This window comes from Triplophysa rosa, linkage group LG18 (assembly GCF_024868665.1).
Source record: "Triplophysa rosa linkage group LG18, Trosa_1v2, whole genome shotgun sequence".
NCBI lineage: Eukaryota > Metazoa > Chordata > Actinopteri > Cypriniformes > Nemacheilidae > Triplophysa > Triplophysa rosa.
In genome coordinates this window covers 18969097-18988899 of record NC_079907.1, presented here as the reverse complement: position 1 = coordinate 18988899, position 19803 = coordinate 18969097, and the positions used below count along the sequence as shown (strand labels likewise).

The 19803-nt window shown below is 39.0% G+C and overlaps 1 protein-coding gene across 1 annotated transcript in view; it reads right to left on the bottom strand.

Annotated features, from left to right (window-relative positions):
* The window catches only part of pcdh15b (protocadherin-related 15b), a 285327-nt gene that overhangs the window by 227959 nt on the left and 37565 nt on the right, over positions 1–19803 (bottom strand). Inside the window, exons 3-6 of the mRNA XM_057358597.1 lie at positions 14310–14324; positions 13973–14038; positions 3240–3400; positions 2908–3063 (exon numbers count right to left, since the gene is read on the bottom strand). Coding sequence (XP_057214580.1) covers positions 2908–3063; positions 3240–3400; positions 13973–14038; positions 14310–14324 — 398 coding nt within the window. The remainder of the gene's footprint in view (positions 1–2907; positions 3064–3239; positions 3401–13972; positions 14039–14309; positions 14325–19803) is intronic.

Sequence of the window (19803 nt, the reverse complement as noted above, 5' to 3'; positions counted from 1 at the left end):
CAAGCAAACAGCTTGAAGCGCAATTTTTTTTCCGATGTCCATTTTCACATAAACAATTCCCGTGTCGCATGTTTTTCGTGTCATTTTCCGTTCCACTTCTCACGTTTTTTCGTGACAAAACGTGGTTTGGAGACCGGATTGAGTCGCTGGGTGACAGAATTGTTCACAGCTCGTGTAGTGAGTCACCTCCTGTTTCAGATCATTCACGTAGTGTCAAGTCGTGTGAACACATTAACAACTTAAAGACTCCAGATTTCACAGAGAGCAAGTCATGTAGTCTGAACATCACAACAATCGGCCGACGTTGAAATTTGTATAATGTGAACTTGGCCCTGGAGAGCCACCGTCCTCCAACCCTGTTTCAGCACAAGGAACACTGAACATCTTGATTAGATGCTTCAGGTGTGTTTGATTGGGGTTGGAGCTGAAATCTTCACGACGGTAGATCACCACAAGCAGGGCTGGAGACCTCGGATCTAGAGTGTGTCTGAAGTTGTGCGGTTTTGTCTGGAATGAATGTGTCGGGGTGTGTGGTTTTGTATAGAGTTGTGCAGTTTTGTCTGGAGTTGTGTGGTTTTGTCTGGAGTGTGTCTGGAGTTGTGTGGGTTTTTTTTTCTGGAGTTATGTGGTTTTGTCTGGAGTGTTTCTGGAGTTGTGTGGTTTTGTCTGGAGTGTGTCTGGACTTGTGTGGTTTTGTCTGAAGTTGTGTGATTTTGTCTGGAGTTGTGTGGTTTTGTCTGAAGTTGTGTGGTTTGGTTTGAAGTTCTGTGGTTTAGTCTGGAGCTGTGTGATTTTGTCTGGAATGTGTCTGGAGTTGTGTGGTTTTGTCTGAAGTTGTGTGGATTTGTCTGGAGTTGTGTGGTTTGGTCTAGAGCAGGGGTGGGGAACGTCCGGCCTCCGGGCCGTATGAAGCCCACGAGACAGTTTGATCCGGCCCACGAGTCAATTCAGAAATCCCCCCCTCCCTCAGAAAAAGAGAAAAAAATAGCTAGACAGCAATTATTTTTCCTGTGATTAAAAAAATGACAAAAAATATAATGAAAATAGAAATATAATATTATAGATAATATATAATAATATAAAATAGGTTTGCCTGTCCGGGTCACAGTCAGCGTGACGCAACGCAACATTCGTAACGTTCAACGCTCATAACGTTCGTGGTTTTCATCACTGATAAGCGTCATGGCTACAGGCAAGAAAAGTAGATGCAGAATGTCGCACTTTTCAAGAGAAATGGACAAACGATTATTTTTTGTTGAAGTCAAAGGCAAACCAGTCTGCCTAGTTTGTGGGGATGCGCTTGCAGTGATGAAAAAGGCCAATCTCGAGCGTCATTACAGCTCAAAGCATGCTAAACTGAATGAGTTGCAAGGACAAATGCGCTTGTTTAAAGTTAACGCTCTTCGGCCGAGTTTGGATGCCCAACAAGCAGTTTTCACAAGACCACATTCTGACAGAGATAATGTTATTCATACAAGTTTTGTGGTAAACGAGCTAATAGCTAAGAAACTGAAACCTCATTCAGAAGGAGAGTTCGTGAAAGAGTGCCTTGTTGCCACTGCTAGCGCCAGACAAAGTAAAACTCTTCCAAAGTGTCAGTTTATCTCGAAGAACGGTCGCAGAACGAATTACTGATATGGCGCAAGACATTGAAACGACACTGAATGACACCGCAAAAAAAATCCAGTTTTTCTCTCTGGCCTGCGATGAAACAACAGACATAACGGGACATTCCAAAACGCTTAACGTGAAAAACACTTAACGTACCTAAACAGCGATCAAGGAAAACCAAATTTATGCCAAACCTTCCTTGTACTAAACACTTGCTGCTGTCAAAAGAACGAGCTCTTCTTCGTTAAGCTACATTAAGCGTTTTTCACGTTAAGCGTTTTAGAATGTCCCGACATAACAAATACCGCCCAACTAGCCATCGTTGTGCGTGGATTTACTGCTGAGTTTGAAACGACCGAGGAATTGCTGTCTTTGCAAGCCATGCATGGCACTACCAAAGGTGAGGATTTGTTTGAGCAAGCTGTTTTGGCAATGAACAAATTTGAATTACCATTTGAAAAGTTGAGTGGCCTTGCCACAGATGGAGCTCCAGCCATGCTTGGCCAGAAAAAGGGACTAACTGCATTGATCAGAAAAGAAATGAGTCGTCTTAGTCTTGATCCAAGTGATTTAGTTGTATGCCACTGTATACCATCGCATTAGAGAGGTTAGTGATATATATATGTTCAATAATTTAGTATGGCCCTTAAAGGATGTTTCAAAAATGTAAATGGCCCTTGATAGAAAAAAGGTTCCCCACCCCTGGTCTAGAGTGTGTCTAGCGTTGTGTGGTTTGGTCTGGAGTTGTGTGGTTTTGTCTGGAGTGTTTCTGGAGTTGTATGATTTGGTCTAGAGTGTGTCTAGCGTTGTGTGGTTTGGTCTGGATTGTGTATGGAGTTGTGTGGTTTTGTCTGGAGTGTTTCTGGAGTTGTGTGGTTTTGTCTGGAGTTGGTGGTTTTGTATGGAGTTGTGTGGTTTTGTCTGGAGTGTGTCTGGAGTTATGTGGTTTGGTCTAGAGTGTGTCTATCGCTGTGTGATTTGGTCTGGAGTGTGTCTGGAGTTGTGTGGTTTTGTCTGGAGTGTGTCTAGGGTTGTGCATTCGTGTCTGGAGTTGTGTGACCTAATTTATTAAAAACATCTAATAAGTAACTGTATTGACAATATTGTCCTTGATAGTATTTAATATCACATTTGCCCTCTCCACCAAACCAGTTAACATTTATAAACTTTCATTAGAATGCACGGACCTCACAGAACTTACAGAAAAGCATTGCCCTCAGTGATCTCCAGAAAAAGCCCTCAAATAAAGTGTGCAGGAGTCACATCTGCAGAGGAGGAACCTGAAGTGAAACTCACCTCATTAATGGCTAAATAGTAGCGCGGCTGCTGAAAGCGAGGGAGGTTGTCGTTCCGGTCCCGCACAACTATCCTCACCTCGTGCAGAATCACCGTGCCAACAAGCTCATTAGTACACTGAACCTGCACTACAATGGACTGGATGTAGGAGGGCGGCTGAACGAGAACAAGGGGAGAAAATTAATTTGCATAGTGTGCATTCAGCAGCCAAGCGGGAAATGGGCATTTGGTTACAGCCCATTACAAAAGACCGCATTCTGTGAATAACTCCTTTATTTTTTAATCATAGTGCCCCCCAACCAGTAGCAATGAAGAGATACATAAAAAATTACATCTCGGTCCAGAACTCGGCCCGTGCTGTTGAGATACAGACGCTGTTTGACCGGGTCCAGGATGACCCAGTAGTCGTGGTTGTCTCGTAAGGACAAAGAAATGGTTCGGTCGGGATCTTCTGCTCTGCCGTTTATCTGCATGTTCTCCACCAGAAGGGTTCCTGTGAAAATGAAAAATGAACATTTTCATCTGCTCAGTACTTTCGAGAAACACTACGCAAAACAATAAAACGTTTGCTCACAAACCTGTCAGACAGAAAAGAGTCCCTAAGATAAGAAGCGTCCCTGAGGACATATAACAGCTTGATGTGAGGAACAGGTCCCAATGCAGATCTTGTTTTACAGAAAATCTCACTCTTCATTCAGAATCAATTTAAACATTCAGTCTCAGACACGAGACACCTTTTATGTTATTGTGACATCATTGTGCATGACCAATCATCACTGTCCCCTGCATGTCACATAACGGAACGCAGAGTGGCACATTTCAATGTTTGGTTTTCAATGTTTGAGGCAAGAGAAACTAGCATAAGGGGAGATCTCAATTTTCAGAGCTCTCTATTTCACATTCTATAAAAAAAGACACTTCTGTACACTCATCAACAGTTCTTCTTTTATTGTTCCACATTAAAATTAAAGTCATACGGGTTTGAAACAACATGAGGGGGAGTGAATGATGACTGAATGTTATGTTTTGGATGAACTATTTCTTTAATTTGCAAAAAGCCCTAGTGGCATTTCTCCTAATTTCCTATATTATTAGTAACTCAAAAAAGATGATTTACTAGTCCTGGCCAGCTTCATTTCAATGAAAAAGCACAAAAGCAAATATAATGAGGCGCAAGAATAAGACGTTTTGTTCTTTTCTAATGACAACAGATGGAATTAAACAAACGAGATGTCATTAAGTAATCTTATACAGACCCCCGCTTTTCAGATTTGAGGAAAAAATCATGTGTGATCTCATCAATATCTCAAACTGTGCCCAGTTACCAGTCTGCAATCAAACGTCAGAGATTTCAACAGCTCTGTCTAATGTGTCGACATTCGACAAATGTCTCATTTGCCTCTATTTTCACTTCTCCTGAGGAATTTTAGAAGTTAACATTGAAATGAAATATAATTGAGCACTCTATTGATCTCCTGAGCTGAGAAAGCTATAAAACAATCCTCTGAGCTTCCACTCATATGAATCACACACACACGAGCACACGCACGCACGCGCGCACACACACACACACACACACACACACACGCACGCGCGCACACACACACGCACGCACGCACGCACGCACACACACACACACACACACACAAACAGCTCTCAGGCACGGTCAGTACATGCATAAATACACGAGGATGAACTCTTTTTGGGTAAGCTATACATGATAAAAAACAGTAACACATAACCTCCTCTAAAAGACACAAATGTGACCAGGTCATCCTTGAGAAACAGAAGGTAACAGGAGCTGACAAGTAATTTTTCACCCGATTGCTAACATCTGAAAGGTTTTAATCTTGAAGAAGTCAGCGGCTGTGTGTAGACCAAAACTAGAACTGAAATAAAAATAAATTAGACTATATAATATAAAAAAATAATAAAATGAAAAAGCACATAACAAAATAGCTAAAAGTATAACTAAAATGAACATAAAACAGCAGCCAATTGAAAATTATAAGTAAACTACAATAAAACAATGAATCAAAGAACTGCTATGAATCAAAGAACAAATGAATTAATGCTACTTTGACAAGAACCTCATTTAACAATTCTTTCTTTAAAAAAAGGGTCTGTTTTACTGCACCTATGCATAGTTGTACTTTTGCTACAAATTGTTTCTATTGTTTCCCCTACTTTGTAAGTCGCTTTGGATTTAAGCGTCTGCTAAATGACTAAATGTAAATGTAAAACGGATTCAGCATCTCCAAATTTTCATTTATTCATCATCTCTAGATGTATTGTGGTCATTTCAGTCCAGTGTCTGTTAAATTTCAACGAAATCAAACCTCAGGAGTGACAAAAAGTCATGCAACAGCAATGTGAAAGACTGACAGCGTGACAAGACACATGAAAACTGTGGTAAAAATCAAGATTGTCAAATATTTTTTGACTTTTCCTAAAAACATGTAGGAATGTGACTGTTGTATTGCTTAAAAGTGAATCTGAACTTGTTTTCTTTGCAGTATTTATGAGGTCTGAAAAAATCCAAAGCATCTTTTCTGTTATTTCCACCTGTTCTCTAGTTTTCAAATAAATGCAAATAGAAACAATATTTTTACTTTGAATTTTGGAGAAATATTGTTAGTAGTTCACAGAATGAAGCACAAACAATCATTTTACATAAACACACCTAGAAATTGTAAATTCAGAAAAACGGAAAATGGTCTTTTAATTTTTGTTCTGCAGCTCGCAGAACAGAAGCAAATGTTCTGTTGGTTGTATTTTGTTCTAATGTTGGTTTAGTGTTAAAAAAAAACTGAAACATGAGGTGCTTGGTACTATAAAAACTATTATTAAATCTCCATCTTTATCCCACTGTTTATAACAGTCTGTGGTGAGAAGACCACCAGCCCTGAGTTAACGTTTCTATCATTTTCATTCATTTAAACTTTAATCTAAAGTGCAACAATGTTTCCGTTTGATCAAAACCAGTGAAAATTGAAACATCACAACAGACACCTCATTCTCCTGATAGAGCTACAAGAAAACACAGACAAAGGCAAAAGCGGAAAATGGCAATTAGGTCTTTTTTCTGAGGTATTTTTGAGCTCTCGCCCTTTTAAAGGTTAAATGAATGTGGGTGGTTTGTGAGTAAAACACAGTGTCCTGTGCTCAGATACCACACACTACAGTAACTCAAATGTTGAGTGAATTCAGTCTTACGTGTTTTATGTGTGCTTGAGGAGAAAATACAACAGAACACCCCAGCACTGACATCGCTCAATGATATTCCTCCTCAACAAGAGAGCGAGAAGCGTCTTCTCTTTCCTATTGCTGTGATTCCGTCTCTCTCTCTCTCTCTCTCCGCACACCTCATTCGCACTATTCCAGGTTGTTAATAACCTCCTCCCCTCCTCTCTGTTTAAAGCCGTGTCTCTCAGCACGTGGCCAGATGGTTTTGTGTGTCACGCAGACGGCTGATGAAGGTGTTTTTGGTGCCGGTCCCTCTCTCAGAGCTCGGTCCTGGAGGTCTCCTGGCAGCTGGCCAGCAGCAGGCGGCGGCTCTTGCAAGCTGGCAGCGCACCTGTGCGGGGTATGCCTGGCACAGCGTGTTGAGTTATCTCTGCTCACGTCAACATGTCATCCTCCTTCACTTCATTGTTCTGTTGATTTTCTCCACATGGTTTCCGTCCAGCGGTTTCATTCCTGACTCCCATCGGTACGAGCTCTGAGTTCTGTTGTACGGTTGTGTAGTGTACTGTGATTCTGTTTTATGGTTCACATCGATGATGGTGTGAAAAGAGATGCTAGTAGTGCTGCACTGTTTCTCATTCCCTCAGCTGGGAGACCAAATGGTAGTTTTATCAGACATGTATAAAGTGCCGGACTATTATGTCCTGACCCTGAAAGACTATGAATATCATTTATACTCTTAAACTGGTCTAAAAGAATGAATTATCCTGACACATTTGACCATTAACTAAGCCCCGCCCCGTTTCTGAACATTGCATCTTTACAACCGATGCTGTCTACCATTATCACACAAGCTTTGTAAATTATCTTTTCTATGGAAGTTCTGTTCGTTTCTAACATAATTTTGCTGAAACTTTACAAAAGTAAGAGCAAACACTGATGTACACCATGGATGAACGCTCTTTTTTGTTCTTTTGTTGAATCTTAAACAAATCTCGAGATGTTGTGGATTGAACTATACGTCAGGTTTCATTCCACACACACATGTATGAGGTCCATGAGGACACATACATTCACCTACATTAAATGAGTTAATGTTAATTATTTTACTTATTGAGGTCACAGTAATTCACAGTGAGTACAGACAAATGATGGAAACAGTTCTGTTCATTTAAACTAATTTTAGTAGTAATCAATATCACATTTATTATTTTCTCCACAAACCATACAGTTTGTGCAGATATATTGTGCAGTAAAATTCAGGTGACACGATTAATATTCATTTATATTAAAATAAATAATTAAACATATAAATAGTTTCAATATTTAATATAAAAAGTCACGGTTTTAAAACCACAAACATTTGCTGTTATAGCGTTCCCAAGGTATGAGCTGTTTTTATGTCTCATCAAAGATGGAAAGCGTAACAATCCATCAGGTTCTGTGCTATTTTTTGTTTATGCTTAGTTTGTTGTTTGCTCATATGCATTTAATTTATTTACATTCATATGCATGTATGTTTAATTACTACAAATGCATGTAAAATAACATCTGAGGAAGGGGTGCCGTGCTTTCAAAAAGTTAGGGAACCACTGATTTAACCTGACAGACTGTACATGTTTACTGCTGTTCCAAATATTTTGTGTTGCTTAAAAATAAAACGCAGGTCTTTTATCCAGAAATATAACAAAACACAGAAAACCGGAATATTCTTTAGTTTCAATTCTTATTGACATTCTTGGCGGTTTTAATCGCAATACTGCCTTACTGAACAATTTCTTCATACATGTTATTCTGGCTCACATAAATACGATGTCTATTAAACATGATCACCTTATCAGCACCAATTGCATTAAAAATTTGCATTAAAATTTCCAAAATAATACTAAAACCTATTAAGCGTTCATTTAGTTCATTAACGTGAATAGTGAGGATTTTATAGTAAGAAGCACACGTACATTAATCCATTCATTTATTACTACAGTCAGTCATTCACTGTGATATATTTGTGATATATTTTTGTTCGATGTGAATTTCCTGTACACAAAACAGGAAAATGTGTGCAATTCTTAGATGCTGTCTACATTCATTTAACCAGTTCTTTTTCTTTATTTTTTAAACATGAGACATTCTATATGAATTACTTATTTACTCATGAGATCGATGAAGCTAAACAATCGATGCGTTTACTTTAACTATTGTGTCTGTTTTTCACTTTGAGATTTGTAAATAAACAATGTTGACATAGCCATAATAGTCTTTGAATAACTCCATAAAGAATCATAAGACAACACATATCTGTTATCTACTGAAAAGTCAGAGGAACACAGACAGCACATGCATGTTGTTTTGGTTGTAGCTGGACTGAACCCTTCACATCCATCAACATGAAAGAGTTGAAGACTCAAACTTCACATTGTGTTTACGCAGCACCTGCTTTTGTTGTGACTGCAAGGCTACATTTCTAAAGCCTGATGAGCAGAAACATTTGTCTCTCTGTGGAATGAAATAAGAAAAACATCTTGTACTTCTGCTTTGTTGGGATGGGAAGTGAAGAAGCTGCTAAATAGCCTTGACTCCCAGAGGCGCCTTCAACGGTTTTCTGTTGTTTACAGAGGAATACTGATTCAAATTCAGCCCGCTGCCCGAATGTCATACATAAACCTCAAGAATCAATCGGTCATGACAGCCTTCAAAAACTCACTTTTTTTGTTTGGTTAAAGAAAGAAATAAACAATGACATAATTCTGACTTATGGGTGCAGGATTCTTTTCAACACATATTCATCTCTGTAGAAGCACAAGTAAACTAACCATCTTTCTGTTTCTTTTATTCAGGTAATATTATACATCTACAGTACCCTGTGGCACAACGCTTAACCTGGTAATACAGACTGACGGATCAATCTGCATGTGTCCACACCGGCCGACCCCTCGTACAGCGGTGTCTGAGAGCTGTTTACCTCTCAATAACCCCAACCTGATCACAGCTTCACGTGAATCTCTAAATCTCACATAACAATGACAACAGCAAATGTTTCAAGGACAAATGTTGACATCAAAAAGCTGAATACATTTCATTAATTTATTTAGATGATTATCAGAATAATAAAAGTCGACTTCACACAAATCCAACAAACACGCTTGCTCAGTGTGAATTAGCCGTAATATTTTAACACTCCATCAAATCTCCTGAGCTATGAAAGAGCATTGACATTTTCTTCTAGGTCATCATGAGGGCAGGGTCACATAGGTCAGTTTACAACATCACCCCCCCCCCCCGACCCCCATGACTCCTAGCAGTCTATCTCACCTATTGTAGATCAACAGTCGTTCCACCCAACGGCCACATTCCGGCACTCAAACGCACCATGAATGACACATCGTTCTCAGCACTCCACCTTCACCTTTTCCGGTATTGTGGACATTCAAGGAGATCTTCATCTCTCGGCAGGTTGTCTGGTCATCCGTTGAGTCCCCAGACCGGACTGGTGAAAGAGAAACCTCACCAGAGTCTGACAGTTAATCTATCCTTGACCCGATGCGGTAACCTCCAGCGTGCACTTCATCCGTCTCCAACACAACATTCACTGAACACTCACGAGCCTCACAACTGTAATGAGGTGCTAATGTAACCGTTATCAACGTGTAATGGGTTGTATGGGTAATAGAGGTACATTGCAGTTCTTCATGTGAAATTGTTCCTTTTAATAAAAGAAAAAAAAACTTCCATTATTCTTTCATTAGTCTTTACTGCATTAAAACTATTTAGTCAAATTCTATCATTATTATTAATCAATACTTACGCGATTTAACCAGAGTATACTGTATGTGTTCATTAAAGCAATAAGCCCCAAGAAGCAGCGGGTTACAGTGCATTTTATAACAGCTAAGGCCATGTTCACACAGGCCATGTTCTTTTTTGAAGCTGCTAGCGTCTGTTTTACATTATAATCCTATGGAGTAAACCTTGTTTTCAAAAAAAGTCCTTAGCGCTTTTTTAAACGCCAGCACCAGCGTCTTTTTCTGTTGCTCAGAGCATCTTTTGAGGTTGAAAAAAATTCAACTTTTCTGAAAAAATGCCGTACGTCAAGCACCTTTTCCATAGCTAACCAGTGACAGAGACCTGTAGTTTCCATAACAACATACGAGGAACGTGATTGGTCGAGAAGGCTCAAGCTCGAAAAAATAAAATGAAACGCCAGTTGGATCACAGTTTTGAATAAATGTAAGTTTAATTTTCATTTTTTTATAATTTTTAATTCAAATAGACTTCCGTTACACTACCTATGAAGTAGTGTTGTCAAAAGTACCGGTACTTCGGGTCCAAGTCGGTACCTAAAAATAAAAAAGTTGTCGGTACCTAATTTTCACAAGACCCGGTAGTACCGACGTACCGGGTCAACCGGGTACTGATGCTCTGTCTGACAGGTTGTTAGTCGGAAACTTTTTATAGACGCAATAAGACGTGATGAGCGGATAAGCGTGGCTCCGATCCACAAGAGATGCGCACAGAAATACTTCAGATTAAAGTCATATCACGAAGAAAACGAACAGAGATTTGTGGTGAAACGAGGAAGCATCCGGATTTAAGTTAACAAGTTCAAGCGGTAAGTTTCAAATTATGTTCGCGTTTGCATTATGAATGTTGTAGCATATGTTAAGTTAAAGGTTACGTAAAAATAAACATCCCTGTTTGCGTGTTAATTTGTTAGCGCCAATGCTAATCCAGTCAAGTGTCCTTATTAACCATTTAATGCTTTTATAACTGTAATGGAGTAAAATTAATGGGAGGACAGGGTGGGGTTTACAGTACCTAGTATTTTATTTAGGCCTATCTGCAATCTATGTGCTAGAAAACTATCATACTAACTGCATGACTAGCAATGTGTATGTCTTGGATAGATAACTCTATTAGGTTTAAAAAACCACATTTAAACTAAAGAAAAATATATCTGTTGCATTTATTAATTTAATATACAGTTACCTTAATGCAAGTAATCTTGTGTAAATGCAGTATAAAAACTGAGGTTTGTTTTAATATTGCATATGCATGTTTGTTGAGTCAGTTGACTTACTGAAGTTTATTCTATTTGTCTTATACAGCAGCGGACTGAGGAGGATGTTCATCAGCAAGAAAGACCCCAGAGAGCACACAACAGTTTCAGCAACAATTAACTTATACTTCATGTATACAAAATGGCATTGCTTTCTATACATTTATATTAACAATGAGCTTTATTAATAAAATTGTGTTTCAATTAGCATGTACTTGTGTTTTGCTTTGGTACCGAAATTGGTACCGAGAACCGTGGAATTTTACTGGTATTGGTACCGACTACTGAAATTTTGGTACAGTGACAACACTACTATGAGGCCTGTCTCTCTAAGCTGCCTTTGTGCACAAATGCTGTCTTTGAACACTGCTATTTGTAACCACAACGCTGCGAGCGTTTTTTTTTTTTTTATTAAAAAAGCACCATTGTCAACTTTTTCTTGTCAAAAAAGTTGTCAAATGTGAACACGGCCGAAGTGCATTTTATAACGGCTTAAATGGTTGATCAGAATCAAGGACCAGAACTGACCGTTTTATAATCGCAATTTTACCATCATCATGATCGCCAGAGAGAAAAGTTGGTCTCCCGGTCACAGCATTTTAACTCTAAAACATTTATCACCATTTCCCCTTGACAACTTAAGAGTTTTCTTTGAGCTTTTCAAAGTTAATGCATTTTTAGCACAAATGAGCTTTCAAGAGGTTTTAAAGATAATGCACGGATCCGAGGAACAGATGAAATAAGAGGAAAACAGCACATTATGTGTAATTTCAGGTAAAGGCAGCATCACATTGCATACATTAAGCAGGATAATAGTTCTGGATGAATGTGAATATCCTTTACTCAAATAATTGCACGAGAAACTCACAAATCCTCATCCATTAAATCTAGAGTTTCAGTGCTACAGGGCAGACAAAACTGAAGAAAATCACCAAAAAGAGTTTTGCACAAATCCAGCCAATTTATATAGAGGCCCTAAGAAAAGCAAATTTCCTTCATTTGACCAGACGAACACTCCTCCAACTTCTGGACAAAAGCTCAATCTTACACCGTTTCATCAAACAGAGAAAATCATCAAGACTGAAATCAAACTGTCTCCTGAGATGAATCCTAAATGCCAGAAACTTCCAGGAGCTGTAAAACTTAGTATACGTCACCCAAAAATGAAAATTCTGTCATCATTTACTCACCTTCGAGTTGTTCCAAATCTGTATAAATGTCTTTGTTCTGATGAACACAGAGAAAGATATTTGGAAGAATTCTTATAACCAGACAGATTTTGCCCCCCATTGACTCCTATAGTAGGAAAAAATACAATGGAAGTCAAAAGTGCCCAGAACTGTTTGCTGTCCTACATTCTTCAAAATGTCTTCTTTTGTGTTCAATAGTACAAAAAAGTGATAAAGTATTTTTTCCTACTATGGAAGACAATGGGTGTTGAGATCTGTTTGGTTATAAGCATTCTTCCAAATATCTTTCTCTGTGTTCATCAGAACAAAGACATTTATACACATCTGGAACAACTCGAAGGAGAGTAAATGATAACAGAATCTAAAGAGATAAATCCACAGGCTCATCACCACTTTTAATATTCAAAGGTTTGTTTAAAGGTCTAAAGCACATTAACATTTTTTATCTTATTTGTAGACTTACTGTAAAACAAATAGTCTTAGTAGTCTGGTTCATCTGGAGATCATGTAATACTTGTTTTGCCTTTTTCTTGTTGAATTTTCAATCGGACATTAGTCTTCTATGGAATGAAATTATTACAGTAAAACAGGCAATCCTTGTATGAACCCACTGGCTGAGGTTCTGACAAATGAATGTTTCTTGTATGTGGTCAGTTCGCGCCTGTGACATCACATCTTAAAGCTGAAGGTTCAATGCTTTCAAACGTCTCCTGCGGGCTTTTTGCAGCGCCTCAATGTTTGGACACACAGAAACAAAGAGAATAAAAAGACATGACATGAAAAATCCCATCAATGTGGCAACATACTGTACACTATCTGTGACGCCATGCCCTGGTGAGGTGCATCATGGGACGTCTAAAGTAAGTGTGAAGAACAAAAATGGCTTTGATTAGCGGTGCCGATACATGGCTTTGTTCTGCAGTGGATGCGGCAAATCTCTTCACATCCATCACTGTCAATTACTGCAAATGAGGGAGAAAAAACACAGATTTTCCATCGCAGTTCATCTTAGATAAAACAAAAGTTGGCTGATGTGAATTTTATCGTCATTACCCATGAGCAAGGTAATCACAGAGGAGATCTCTTTAATATTTTCATTATTTCTGCTGGACATCAATGAGATTAAATGAGAGTCAATGGAAACGTTTGCTGAAGTCTCATCTGCGTCAGATATTTCTCTTGAGAAAAAGAGTCAGAAATCTGACAAATGTCTCTCTCTTAAGAGTTTGAGAAGAGATGTCAACAATGACGTCAAACTGAGCTCAGATTTGTCAAGTCTGCAATCAAAAGTCAATATTATTGAATTGATCTCAATATGAACTCAAACATTTCTCATCAAATTTACCCAAATCAAGATGATTTTCTGTTTCTGTTTTTCTCTCTTAAGCAATTTTAGGAAACGCATATGAGACTACATTGATTTTTAAAGAAGTAAACAAATTCAGAGCCATACTGTAGGTCACTTAAAGATGTCATACAGGTCATAGAAATAATGGAGGACATTTTCAGGTGCGCCGTCCCTTTAAACTCAAGTGCTGTTTGCAATTCTGACCACACGCTTCAAAAACCACCGTCCTTCATTTTACTTGAATGAAATCCAGAGAAAGAAAGAGAGAATTGAAAACAAACCTACCGTTAGGGCTCTCCTCATCTATGGCTACAATGGTGGCAGGTGGGCCGGATCGGGAGAGCTTGCATTCTGAAAATCAAGGACAAAAATAAATGGAAAAGAAAAGAAAGACATCAGAATTTCATAGCGTCTAGACTGTGGCGTAACTCATACCAAACAAGACATTTCAATTTCAGGACACATTAAGTCACACGAGCGGCACATAATGAAGGATCTACGAGAGGTGTAACCCATGCGGCGGATAGATTTACAGTGTGACTTCTTTATGTGTATTAACACTGTACGGCCGAAGGGTTAATAGAGTTGCGCTCTCAGGAAGAAAAGAGATTCATCGTCTTACCCTCATACTGCCAGTCTGGAGTCAGATATAGTGTCATCCACAGAGAGTGCAGGGAGAAAGTAATGGAGAGAGAGAGGAGAAAGAGAAGCACAATATGAAAATTTCCTCGGATGCTTGCGTGATAAGAAACAGAGGTAAACAACGAGACAGACGTTCAGCTGAGCTACTAGTTAGTGGGGTACATTCAGTTCCAGATTCACACTTTAATTCTGCCTAGTAGGACGAGTTCATCTCCTGTTGGTCTCGACCCAAAGCATTAACTACAGCTACAATCAGAGGACATGACACAGCAGACTGAGAAGAATATTGGTCGAACCCCACGACAGGACCTACAGGGATGTTGATCCAAAACTCTCTTCTGCTGCGCTGGATCACAGTAATTGGACTGTTAGTATGAGCCAGATCAGCTCTATATTTACTGAGAAAAACAAAGATGATGGAGAATAATGTAATGTGTTCCCGTCAGGAGTCGATGCAGTTTTCAGAAGCCTACATCAGCCGTTAGCAAATGATCTACTGACACCTCCAACTTTGATGTTAAAGCTCAAAAGGTTTGGATCCAGAGAACTAGAACTCATTTATAAACAAATGCAATTCATTTTAAAGGGACACTCCACCCCAAAAGGAACCTTTTGTCATGATTTACTCAACCTCAAGTTGTTCAAGTTGTTGAACACAGAGAAAGATATTTCGAAGAATATTAGCAACGGACATTTCTGGGACATCATTAACTACAGTAGTAGGAAAAATGATTGTATATTTTTTTGTTCTGTTAAACACAAAATAAGATATTTTGAAGAATTTGGAAAAAAGGTCCTGGGGCACCATTTTTTGGCTACCCCAGAAATCTCACTTGCTAACATTCTTCTAAATATCTTTCTTTGTGTTTAATAGAACAAAGGAATTTATACATGTTTGGAACAACTTGAGGGTGATTAAATGATGAGGGTGAACCATTAAAGACAAAGAAAACCAAAAGAATGATATTTATAAAAATTAAAACTGTGCCCCATTTAAAATATTTATTTCTATTATATTTATTCAAATCTCTCTCACTGCATGTAGGCTCTTCTGCTATTCTTAAAGCACTTATTAATCTACAGTCTTCATTCTTAACAATATATGTTCATGCTTTGTAGGGTTTATATCACAGTTTATGGTCTAGGTATTCATTTTGTGCACTGGTGCCTAAACCAGTTTGGAAAGTTTGTTTTTCTTTCTGGAACACACATTATAAACTGAAAATGATGTCCAGTGACTGACTGATCAAAAATTTCTATTTTGTTTATGTACATGCAATCATCTATTTTCTTCCATACAGCCATACAGTTTATTGTATATGCTGACATTTTGGGCAGGTGTTTCTTTAAAGGGTAAGTTCGTCCCAAAATCAAATTTGTGTGATTTTTTACTCACCTACATGACATGTTTTAAGACCTCCCGGCGTCTTCGTAAGACAAATAAAGATATTTCAGTGACGTCCGAGAGATTTCCAGGCCTCCTCATAGACATCATGGTTATAGTTGTTGTCATGGTCCAAAAATGTAATAAAGACATCCTTAAATTAGTCCATCCGCTCATAATGCTTTATGTGAGAAAAACTAAACAAAATAACGACTTTAATGGATATATTCTCCTCTGGCTTGTCAGTGTATGGTGCGCGTTCACAAGAGGACCAATTTAACGATGTCTTTAGTACTTTTCTGGACTTTGACAACAACTATACCCATACTCTCTATGAGGAGGCCTGGAAATCTTTCTGATGTCATCTAAAATATCTTTATTTGTGCTCCGAAGACACAGGGAGGTCTCGAAACATGTTTAACGTCATCTTGGTGAGTAAAAAAATCACATGAACTTACCCTTTAAAGGAGGTCATGCAAGGGGCGTCATTTGGGTATGGCAGGGGCTGGCGGCTGCCATACCTTGGCTGTCTGGTCAGGTCAATTCAAAGCAATAATTTAATTGCAGTATTTATTGCAGGAGCATAGGTGTTGGAAGCGCGAAGTGTAGGTGGCTCCTTCCCCAGAAAAGTAGCAGTAGCTCCAGTGGCGTAGTGCGAAAAACGCGTGACAAGTGATTTTGACTCTGCTGCGAAGCAAGTTCGAATCCGTTGAGCTCGCTATTCAAAATTTTCACATCACATATCGGACCTGCTTCCATTTGTTTTTTAACTATATGATGTTTTCATCAATGGATTATTTAAAACATGTTGTGCTTTATTATATGTGATGATGGCTGCTGCAGTAGCAGCATGTATAATAGGGTCAGGAATTAAAAAATATATCTGAGTGTAACAACGTTCAATAGAAGGGAAGGAAGGAGGCGGGAACCGGCGAACATTTAACAAACTTTAATGAAAAATAAACAAACAATAATCCAAGAATAAAAGACCGGCAGCCACCTCACGGTCGACTGCCGGCCACACAAACATAAACAAACTTAACAGCTTCCGGGCCCGGTCCTCTCTCGTCGGCAGTCCCGTCGCTCGTCCTCTTATGCTCCCTAGCTCCCAGTGAGGCATGCGGGACCGGTGCGCGTACAGCTGATACTCATTATCACTCACACCACCGGCCCCGCCTTCCTGCCCCACGGCTCTCGTCCCGCCTTCCTCGCTACACTGAGGTACAGTAGTAAGATGGTATGATCTTGGCTTTAGGCGAATTGACACCACCGTGGTCATGAATTGAGAAGCCAAATTTTCCTTGACATGTAAGAGGTCAATGTAATATAAAAAACATCAAGTTTCAGTATTCAAAACTTCCTCAACCAAGCTGTCAAAATGCTTTTGTGCCGATTCTAAGTATAACATAAAAGTGCTACGAAAGTCTGCCCCTGCAGAACAACAACACCTGTCTCTGCATCGCTGCCTCTTTAGCCCCGCCCACTGATTTACACATGCGCTTCCTGTAGTAGGAGGTAAGTACAGAGATGCAAACACAGCATCCTCACAGGTTTTAATTCCAATATCAAAGTCACTACCGGTTGCTGACTGGTGTTTTTTGGACTATTCTCAGACCACCTGCTTTGTATAATATTTATAGTGTGAATTTATGTAAATTGGGGCGCTATTTGACAGTCAACTGGACAGTCAATGTCAATGAGCCCCCCAATTAAACCAAATTCACCTGTGCGCCCATGCACCTTCAGCCTCCAGAGAGAGCATTGAGTTGGATTTTTGAGATGAAGACGTTCAGTGTTGTTATCAGTCTTTGAATTCTTGCAACTTCAGTAAGCCAACCATTTTTTTTCATATTTAATTTTTTAAAATACTTGGTTTTCTTTTTTGTCCTACTGTGTAAACAATATAATATCTTAAACAAATACTGTATAATACCAATAAAAGCAATATTGGAGCAATATTCTGACATTCTGGAAACAAGATCTCAAACTTGCGGAAATTTGTACTTTATAACACTTTTAAAAACTATGTTTCACAAACCTGTTTAATCCTAAAAAGTCTTCTAAACTCACTGTCAATACATGTCAACCGGGTCAAAATCCACAAGCAATATTTCTAAACCTCATCGGCTGTGTAAAGGGATAGTTCCGACAAAAATGAAAATTTTGTCATTTCAAACCTTTATGAGTTTCTTTCTTCTGCAGAACACAAAAGAAGATATTTTGAAGAATGTTGGTAACCAAACAACATTGAACCCTATTGACCTCCATTGTATGAACACAAAACCCTTGAGACATTTCTCAAATATCTTCTTTTCCCTGATTGCACACTACATCTGGCAGACGTCTATTTGATGTCTGCATTTACATCTGGAAGACATCCGCAATACATAGTTTCCTCATCTACAATACGTCTCGGTGATGACTGCTGTCAGATGTCATATAGACATTGATAAGACGTCTGTAAGATGTTTATGATTTAATGGTTGTAAAACTGCTCTTTCTAAGATGTTAAGCAGATGTTTTCCATATCTCCAGATCTTTAGCAGATGTCTTACAGACGTAGGCTACGTGTGCTAGCTGGGCTGTGTTCCACGACAGAATTTAGATTTCTGTGTGAACATTAACAGAAGGCATGCAGACATCATATTTCATTTATTTGAGTCTCTGTGTGCTGTGTTTCGCTTGAGCATTGCAGATAGAGACGACTGACTCTTGATTTACAGCGGCGAGTGATGAGACGGTGCTACTGTCATGATTCTGTCCTTCTTGTCATGAGTTTTCTAGTTCTATGGACAGAGTCGTGACAGTACCATGTCTTTTGTGCTTGTTGTGTTATGTGTGGAGACACGTGGCTGTTGTTATGACATTGCACCACGTGTCCTCCTGTCTTGTGCTTTGGCCCCGCCCCCTTGTTTCCCCGTCTTGCCTTTTGCCAGTGGACTTTGTTTTTTGGACTTCTTTTGTTTTGACCCCTCGTGGGTAGTGTTTTGTTTTAAGCCCTGTTTTGAGTTCGTTTTTGCCCCATAGTGGGTTTTTGTTTTAAAGGGGTCATATGGCGGAAGTACGTGTTTTTCTGTGTCTTTGGTGTGTTATAAGTTGCCCATGCATGTATTAGACACGTAAAATTGCACAAATGAAAGTGTGGGAACAAAAGATGCATTCTATCTAAAAGCGAATGCTCAACCAGACCTGCCTGAAACGCCTCGTGTAACCACACCCCGGCGAATCTACGTAACTTCGTAACATGATTTGACTAAGACCACCCAAATCTACACGTAGTTAAGGTGGGCGTAATTGTAAATCTCATTGTATCGCCTGTCAGTACAATTGCTTTGGAACCTGATGTTGCGAATATGGTAAGAGGCGTTACATTTCCGTGAAATGCTTGCAGTATTTGACCAATCACTACGCACTGGTGAACTGGCCAATCATAGCACACCTCGCTTTTCAGAGCGATGAGCTTTGTAAAAAATCAAAATGACAAAGAGGAGATACAAACATGCATGGTATTTGGAAAATACAACGTTATTTACATTTTAAATGGTGTATACACATTGTGTTACATCTAAAACAAACAATAATATTCGTTTTAGCCGTGCAATATGACTCCTTTAATAAAGTTATTATTGTGAATCAGCTGTCTGCATCTGGGTTCTTCCGGTCAGTATCATGACAGCTACACTGCAGTCCTTGACTGAATGATTTGATTAACACGCTCCTTCATGGAGGACAGAGGCAGAATGAACTGAACTGTCCCGTTACACGAAGTGTTAAAGGCTGAACACCCAACGAATGTCTGAAAATGTTACGCTAAACGTCTTTGGGCTGTCGTTGGTGAATGACAGATCTAGGGCTGCAACTAACGATTATTTTGATAATCGATTAGTTGGGCGATCTTTTTTTCCGATTAATCGATTAATCGGATAAATGTAATTACATCTTTTGCTTATAATAAGTAAATCAGATATGGGAAAAGTATACACAACTGAACTCATTAGCCTTCTCCCAAAATGTTGTGAATGTCTACATAATTAATACACCTGGTGAGTTGATTCAGGTGTGTCATATTAGAAGCAACTGACAATAGTGT